The sequence below is a fragment of the Anoplophora glabripennis genome, unplaced genomic scaffold, assembly GCF_000390285.2.
Source record: "Anoplophora glabripennis isolate ALB-LARVAE unplaced genomic scaffold, Agla_2.0 scaffold2384, whole genome shotgun sequence".
NCBI classification, from domain to species: Eukaryota; Metazoa; Arthropoda; class Insecta; order Coleoptera; family Cerambycidae; genus Anoplophora; species Anoplophora glabripennis.
The window spans coordinates 2,300-11,651 of NW_019418495.1; the positions used below are offsets into that span (position 1 = coordinate 2,300).

The window sequence follows — 9,352 nt, forward strand, 5'->3', positions numbered from 1 at the left end:
AAAAATCGTTTATCTTCAAAATCTACAAAGAAATTCACCAGGCAAGAAAATTTTTGTAACCCATTAAAAGGCAGTATCGAGAGTATTCCAGTGGCCCATAATTGGTATAAAAAAACCATCGTTCCAGCAAGGAAAGCAGAACCCAACGAACAACAGGTACCTTTAAAATAAAAAAAAAGTGCACTAAATAAATAAAAATTCACAGCTATAGCTTAAACAATTAAATTGTGATATAGTTTACCTTATAAAAGAAAAAAAAGGTCAAACTAAATAACAGGACTTACCTGGATAAAGCTAAATATAAATAAATCCCAAAACCACCTTTTAAAACCATACTAATTGGAATGAGCTCAAATAATCTCGAACATTGACGGCCATTTGTATTTACATGTCAAATTTATACTAGTAAGAGTTAGATATTTAAGTTATGCAATACAATATACGAGCGAGTGTTGAAAGTAGTATTCATAAATAATTCAGATAAAAAAATTTTGAAAAGAAAAAGAAAAAGAAAACTACCAAGCTCTTGTATTGTAAAAGTTGTAATAGGATAAGGAAAAGTAACAGCAAATAAAATATTCTTTATATTTGTTCAATTAGAAATTAAATTGTATGAAAATATTTCTGAAGGAAAAGCCAATCAATTTAAAAAATTCTTCTGTTTTTTTTTTGTTGTTATATAATCACGATAACTAAAAAATATATAAATATTGTAAATTCTTAAAAATTCTATTTTGCTTGTTCTGCATGCTACAAGTCCTGAAGTAAGGAAAGTGAACCGACTCCTGAGATTAAACTTAAAACAAAATCTAAGTGGCAGCTAGCAAGGGTATAAAAAAAATAATTAGATATACGAGGTATGAAAGAAAAGAAAGGTGTATTTAAACAATGTACAGTAAAATCTAAATAATAATTACGGAAATAAAACAAAAGCAAAAACGCAACACTCAATACATTAAACACATAAAATTAAAAATAAAAACCAAAAATTAAATTCATCATTATTGCAAAAACCAAATAACATAACAATATATTTTAAACAACGATATTGTATCTTGTGTAGACCATGTAAATAATAAATAAATGCTAATTTAAAGGTGCATCATTTTTTTAATAGAAAACTGTTGAGAACTACTGACTTGACTGTATTTTCACGAAAGATGAAGCGTTCGGTGTTGCCTGGTGTGCGTTATACTGGAGTTAAGTTTCCATAAAATATTGTAGTCAAGAATCTCGCACAACCAGTGGCAAAGATACCGGGAGACACCACCGTTAAAATGGTCAGAATTTTGACACCATTGAATATTTTGTAAATTAGACAACTAGATTTCAATAAAAAAAAGGTATTGCTTCCATTTTATTCAAAAAGGCTATCATTTTTGAATTATTGTTTTTCCATCCCAAAATCAAGCAAGCTTATTCTATTCAACATGATTAACTATTAATTTTACTATTATTATTATTATTATTAACTATTAATTTTACAAAAAAAAACTATTGGAATTTTTTATTACAAAAACATGTCTCAAAAATACAGTGTTTNATATATAACGCTAAGAGCCCTGTAAATTTATAATTCCAAGACGGTATTGGAAAACCAATGTCTATAAATATATACATAAACCTGTAGGTTGGAAAACCTATAATTGTAGAATTAACCATATTAATTTTAACATAATCTATGTAATGTAGCGGATTTCAGGCCAATAAATTTCTATACGTGTATATCACAGTGTTTGGTTTAATATAAGGTTAAGAAGCCAACATTATAAACATCTGAATGTAGTATTTATTTAAATACACAGTAAATTACAAAAAATCAGTTCACACGGCACATAAACAAAACATAATTCATAATAAGAACTACAAACGATACTAATATAACGTCTTTTTCTGTTCGTAAACAAGTTCTAATCTAAAGTCTTATTAAAATGTAAACTTTGGAATTGAAATTTACCACGTACTTACTTCTTATTGGTTGATTCATGACGTCATTGATCTAGAGCTAATAAAGACATAATAATCTCAGAATATTCCTGTTCTGCGGTAGAAAACGTTATGAATGTGAATACACCCAACATTTAAAGTAAAATTCATCTTTTCTATGGTAAAATGGTTTTCTGTAATATTAGCAGACCTCCACCGCCATTTCTTAAGTTTATTAAAGGACGTGCGCGCGTATACCTGTTAAGACGGCCACTTCTGACAGAGGAAAACTAGATGGCTCCACCAACAAATTATTTCCAAGATGATAATAAATTTAAAGGAACTAAATTTATTGCAAATGAAAAGTTGTAAGGGTTTAGCATTTGTTGGAGCTCCTAATGACATAATTTGGTTAGAAAATGTTCGCTAGTTTATGAGATATAAAATATTCTTTGAGAAACCGTTTATGGCTAAAAACTTTTTTTTTAGATCAAAACGGTTATTTAAAATATGTCATCAGGAAATTTGAGGTTTTCTGAAGGTAGGTACCTTAACAAAATTCAAGTGTAGAAATGGTTTAATATTTAAATGCATCATATCTGAAAATCGTAAGAATTCACCGACGAGAAAAACTGAAAAGCATTTACACAGCTGATTACAGATAGAAAATAAAATGCGTTTACAACTTTGGACACTATGTAGCAGATGGCGCTCGCCTCGCTTCATCCAGATTGTTATTCGTCCGCCTCATAGAACTTATGCCCGCCAGCCCGCCCAAATTTGATTCATACCAAAAAGATAAATTATGCGACATATGATTTCAATCAATATTTTGGAATTTTAGATTGTTTAAACAAACGGAATCGTTAAATACATTTAAATTTACATTCTTAGTAGTTTTTGTTAATAAATAAATAGATAGGTACTTGTTTTTAAATTTATAGTACATTGTGTAACGAGTGGGAAAAAGTTGCCAATAGCGCCACGCAGACGCAGTTGACGCACGAGCGAAGCGAGTGCGGAAATCGCCCAAGGGGCGCTATGGCAACTTTTCCAAACGAGTTGCACATACTATTTTCTATCACAAGTGCGAGTCGTTATGGGAGCTATAGCATAGGGGGTTAGATGCACGGAAAGTGCTAGATACAACAGCGTGATGTTATTTTCATAGCGCAACGCATTAGCCTTTTTATGGTTCGTTTAGTGTACCAGGTAACAAAGAGTAAAATAACTAAGTATTCAGTGTCAATAGCTATATTTAAAAAATGTCTAATTAATATTGGCTTAAGGCTCCATATTCTTTAAATAGTGTTTTCCGCAAAGACAAATAATTTCAAACATTTAAAAACTGAATAATCTAAAGCTTATCAAATAATAGGAATGTTATGTCATGCCACCTGAGTATTTTTAAAGACGCCGCAGTAAAACGAATAAACAGGTGCAAAAACGATCAAACCATCAAGGTTTTAGGTACTGAAATCTACGAAAATACTAACTTTTTTATATATAACTCCACATGTAAATATTCTTATAACATTTACTTGCTTAGTCCTACATATAAAATTGTTTACTTTTATTTATAAGTACGTGAAAAAAATTCTTAAAATGTGGGGTTAGGATAACAGAAAACGCGTTTTACAAACGCTTTTTTTTAGTAATTATTTTATTTGGGTAAATTTAAATGGTAACAATGAATAAACAAAACATCAAGGATTTTATTTTTTAGCTTACTTTTGTTCTACACGTTTTACTTTTCAAGATTTCAGTACCTAAAAATGTCAGAAATTTCACCATTTCTCGGCCAGGCATATGGCCACCTTCTCTAAAACCCTAAAAAATAATGTACATAGTCGTTAAAAAATCATAAAAATTAAATAACGAAATAAAAATGAAATTCAAAAATATGTTGAATATTTTTATTATTTATTAGGTAGCTATTCAAAATGTTTACAAACTTTGTAAGGTGTTAAGTAAATTCAAAAATACAAATTCAAATCAAAGTTACAAATGTAGCTCCCTGAAGTCTACTTGTGTCTACAATTGAGATGCGGACCTTAGACTGGGACTGGAATACTGTTTCTTAGGAAGTCTGGTTTCCATCGATGACGTTGAATGCCAAAAGAATAGGTGACTGTTTCGACTTTCTCTAGTCTCATCAGCATTGCACGGTTCGCTCAATGACAGCGAACAGCAACGGACAGCCACCCCTATACAGGGTTTCCCGAAATTCATACAACAAAATTTGGTCACAGATCCTTAAGACAAATTTAGGGAATCCGTATTTTTTCTTTTAGCCAACTGGCCCCTTTTTTTCGGAGTTACAGCCCCTGAAGTCCGCCCCTAAGAATAATCTTTTTTTTAATATCTCAGAATCCTGTTGGACGAGAATCACTAAATTTGGTACAGGGGTTTTATGACATGTGGAATCTGATGGTGCTACGTTTTTTGGCGGGGAACCCCCTTAAGACTATTTTTTGTGGGCCCCCCTTTTCTTTGGAGCCAAAATAATTTGGTTGCATATTCAAATTTCTTGAAATTATCAGTCCACTGGAAAGCCGTTAAATTTAGAATCTTTTTGTCTCTTTATACTTTTTTTTGTAAACGTAATGTTTTTGAGAAAATGTCAAAATGTGATCGAATGCATATCATGAGTCGCCATTTTCCTCAAAAACATTGTGTTTTACGAAACAAATATCAAAAGACAAAAAAGTTTCTAAATTCAAAGGCTTTCTAGCTAATAATTTAAAAAAAAATAAAATTTGCAACCAAATTTTTCTGGTTCCAAAAACAAGGGGGCCCACGAGAAAGTGTCTTAAGGGGGTTTTTCGCCAAAAAGCGTAGCACTGTGAGATTCCACATGTCATAAAACCCCTGTGTACCAAATTTAGTGATTCTCGTACAACATTGTTTTGGGATATAAAAGACTTCTTAGGTTTCAGGGGGCTGTAACTCCGAAAGAGGGGGCCAGTTGGCAAAAAGGAAAAATACGGGTCCTCTAAATTTTTCCTAAGAATCTAAGACCAAATTTTGTTGCATGAATTTCGGGACATCCTGTATTGTGGCTGCCGAAGAGAATGGAAAAGCATTCAAATATATCATTATTATTGAGGTTATATTGAGAGCAACTAGAAGTAGAATGGAAGTTATTCATTCTGACGTGGCAGAGATTTGCCCATAAAGTTATTTTTATAAAATTGTTTCTTTACATATTTTTCCATTTTCTTCTAATTTTTATTTTTCAAAGGTCACTTTTACGACGCCCCATACAGGGATCTCGAAAACGGTAATATATATACAGGGTAGCTTAAACTAGGAAAAATTTGCACGTTTTTTCCCCTTCAATTTCCTGAAAATAAATGAGATATTTTGTGTAGTTCTTGAAATAGCAGTTGTATACCAGTATTTCATAAAACACATAAACGCAAGCATTAAGTTGCTAAATAAAATCCGCAAAACAAAGTCAAAATTGGTTCACACGTACCAAACTAGTAAAATGGCTACAGAAAAACTAATAAAAAGCACTTTTTCAGTTTTCAGCCTCAGGAACTACATAAAATATCTCATATTTTTATTCAGAAAATTGAATGGCATAAAAACGTGCAACCTTTGTCTAATTTAAGCCACCCTGTAAATATTACCTTTTCCAAGATTGCTGTACCGGGTGTTGTAAAAGTGACCAGCCTGTATATTTGTGTTATACAAGGTGTTAATGAAATAAGTATTCAAAATTTGGGAGCGTTTAAAATATATGAAAATTTTAGTAGAATTTTTGTCAGTGGTGGACCCTAAGGAAGATATGGCCCCTTGAAGGCGTAACTCAGGGGCTGTATCTCCCTTAGGTGCAGCCACTGACAATAACTCTACTAAGGTTTTCATCATATTTCGATATTTTACACATTCTCAAATTTTGAGTACTGATTTCGTTAACACCTTGTAGTATAAGTCTACTTGTGTTGTTGAAAGGAATGGAACATCCAATACTGTTCCTTGGGAATACTAATTAATAGGCCGGATTTTGTATTCTTCCAATTTTGACGTTCCTCAACTGGTTTCTCTGTGACTGGAATGGTAAAAGAAGGTTAAAATAAAGAAAGAATGTGTACGTTATATACCTTACCTATAAAATTATTTATATCACTAAAAAAGAAAAGCATCCATGCAAAAAAAGTTAGTAATTAGTAGGTAATTACATAAGACGTAAATTTGCTCGTAAAATTAATTCGAAATATTTAAGTGCATGCACGAGTTCTGTGAAATGAAATCACTATAGCCTACATAATAGGAAATGTAACAATCTCGTGATATAGCAATACCTTTTCATGTTATGTATCATCATATTAAAAAGCAGATAATGTATATTAAAGTACGCGATGTTTAATAATGTGAAAATAATTTAACACGTCCATAACATGAGACAATTTAAAATTGTCGGTATATTACATCACGCCCAACTTCTCGTGATTGGATGGCACCACAAAACATATAAAAGAGATGGCACTGAACGTGTTTTAAGGTGTGTTCGAGTTGTTGTTCTGAACATACAAGGATCAATCTGAATTTTTGTATACATTTTTTGTTTGAAGCAGATTATACTTTAGTTGCACATATTGTAGATAGTAAATACTTTTATAGGATTAATAATAATACCAACGTGAATTTCAAAGAGAATGCCTAAAAATTAAAAACATTCTCACAGCGACAGACACTTTCGGAGTATCAAGTCGAACGCATCTTATAATGTATGCTAGAAAATTGCGGGAAATTGTTTGGAATTTTGGAGTGTTTCCAGGAGGTATATGTCCTATAGTTTACTGCCAGCTGCTACAGATATTTGGCGGCGTAGGTAGTACGTAGTTCTCTTTCAATTTTATTTTCTAATGTTTTAATGGGAAAAATTAAGTATGAGTAATTTCTTTGTAATTAGCTTTATTAGTCTGTATTTATATTTGAACAATAGGTATACAATAAGAGTATCACACTGTTTTAGGTAGCAAAATGTATTCTCTAGTTAAATTTGTCGACGACGGCATCTACTACATAACTCCTTCAAAAAGTACCACATTGATAGAAGGAACATTAGTATGGGCCCCATATAAACGTATGGGGTACTATGAAGCGAATGTAATTGCTACAAATAGTGATAAACCAATATTAACACAATTAATGCAGAAAAAGAAAAAAGAACAAGGTAGGTAATATAATTCTTTATAATTTGTTAAGAATTACAATAACAGCATCGTCAGAAAAATATATAATAGTATTATGCAGTGTTCAATTTTAACATATGAGATTAACAAGTTCCCTAAAAAACAACTCTATTCCATTAATAATAATCATAATTCGACTATTGTTGTATAAAAAATAAGTTTTAAGAACAAAAATATTTTTAACGTGTCAAGGTGGGGGCCTGGCACTTTTGACCCCGATTAAGGCAGATTAATCAATTGTTCGTTTAAATTGTGCTTGTCTTGTATTTTATACAAATTAGTCAAATCAAAGCATCTGATTAACTAATCGGCCTTAATTGGGACCAAAAGTACTGAGCCTAAATAATGTGTTAAATGTCTCCGTTTTTAATTTTAAAATATTAACTAGTTTCTAATTTAGTGACGAATGTTAACATTGAAGAAAAGGTCAATGTTCTTCAGATGGAACTAAAAAACAAAGAAAAAGCACAAGCAAGATTCATAAACCAAAATTAAAAAAAGTAGAAGATGAAAAAAGAAGCAATAAGAAGAAAAGACAAATTCATCAAATAATAACAACTAAACCGTCGAATTACAACGTAAAAGGTATTATGTATGAAATCTTAATTTTTTGAGATTTTTTATAAAAAATATAATTACCTTGAAAAGCTAAATACAAAAATTCTGAAATTTTAAATTTAAAGTTATATTTGAACTTCTTTTTGCAAATGAAGGGAATAAATTCATTATTATTTCATAAACTGGTAACTTTGGACAAAAATCTTGGAACACGTTGATTATTGTGCGTTCTGCGATATATGTGTCTTGCATAATGTTATGTATATGAAAATGATGATGTCATCGATAATTTTTTTAAATACAAATTTGAGTCGTGCGATGTCTCTCATATCAATAAATTTAGTAATAAAATTTTGAATAGTGTCGAGAAAAAATTAAAGTAGGTACATATTGAATGCAGAAGTATACTAAGTGTGATATCGCACTTAGTACCCAGAGAAAATCATTATTAGTGCCAGAATAATCGATAATAGGATCATAGCACCATATTTTTTCCAAATAATCATAACAGGTGATCTTGTTGATATTGTACAGCTTAAAGATGTATTGTAACAAGTGTCATTGAAAATACATTTTTTGGTGTAATTTGACAAATATTTCTTTAGCACTGTGCAAAATTCTATTACCTACCTAAACTTATTGATATGGTTGAATAAACAATTACAAAACCTTTCAAAAGAGCATCACATACTCTTGTTTGTATTTAAGTCATTGATGGTATCATCACCCACATAGATGACATCATATGTAAAACACATATCCCGCAAAATGCACTTTTAAAAATATAATGACATGCTTCAGGAATTTTGTCCAAAGTCACCAATTAATTAAACAATAAATTTATTCCTTTCATTAGCACCATACTGTATATCATTTTGAACAGGCACATATATTTTTTTTATTTTTAGGGAAAAAAGCAAATTTAAAAGTACTTGAACACAATGAAGATGTGGATGTTTCTTTTGAAATAGACAATGTGCATGATAACAGGTCAAATTCATTAAAAATGAATCAGTATTAAATGATCATATCGAAGAAAATGTTGATAGTCAATACACAGGTAACTTAGTTTTTTTTTGTGGTGTAAGTGGGAAAATATCATTTGAAAATATTTTTCTTAAAAAGTTTTTTTTAATGTTGAAAGTATTATAAAAATGTAAATATTATTTTTTAGAAATTGTTACACATGGTGAATTTAGTAATGAAATACGAAGAGAAATAGAACCACCAGAGTGCCAACCTGTGGTAGAACCTAACAACCAAGACAAATTAATGGATATTTCCTGTGATAATGGGTCAAATTCGTTCAATAATGAATCGGTGTTAAATGATCATTTAGAAGAAATTGGTGGCAGGCAATGTACAGGTAACTTATTTCTTTTTAATTTTTGTGATGCAAGTGAAAAATATTGTCATTTGAAAATATTTCTCTTAAGATTTTTTCAATGTTATAAGTTATAAGTAATATAAAAATATAAATACGTAAGTTATCTGATAAAACACGGTGTATAAATCTTAACGATTATGCAAGCTCATTACTACACTGGTTTGTTAAATGTTATTCTGTTTTATATGGAGAACAATACACTGACTATAATGTTCATAATCTTCTTCATTTGTCGAATGATGTGCAAAAGTTCGGTGCTCTTGAAGAGTTCAGT

At 30.6% G+C, this 9,352-nt stretch overlaps 1 protein-coding gene across 3 annotated transcripts; it reads left to right on the forward strand.

Annotated features, from left to right (window-relative positions):
• The first annotated feature begins 6,533 nt into the window (after window positions 1-6,533).
• LOC108916378 lies at window positions 6,534-8,996 on the forward strand. Of its 3 annotated transcripts, none has more exons than XM_018722612.1 (3): window positions 6,534-7,114; window positions 8,600-8,751; window positions 8,866-8,996. In XM_018722612.1, the coding sequence occupies exons 1-2, from the start codon at window positions 6,922-6,924 to the stop codon at window positions 8,710-8,712; spliced, it is 306 nt and encodes a 101-aa protein (XP_018578128.1). In that variant the 5' UTR covers window positions 6,534-6,921; the 3' UTR covers window positions 8,713-8,751; window positions 8,866-8,996. The 3 variants fall into 3 exon arrangements, 2 of the variants coding, with proteins under 2 accessions (XP_018578128.1, XP_018578129.1); XR_001964768.1 differs by lacking the exon at window positions 6,534-7,114 and adding an exon at window positions 7,642-7,718; XM_018722613.1 differs by lacking the exons at window positions 8,600-8,751; window positions 8,866-8,996 and adding an exon at window positions 7,534-7,644.
• Window positions 8,997-9,352: the final 356 nt, after the last annotated feature.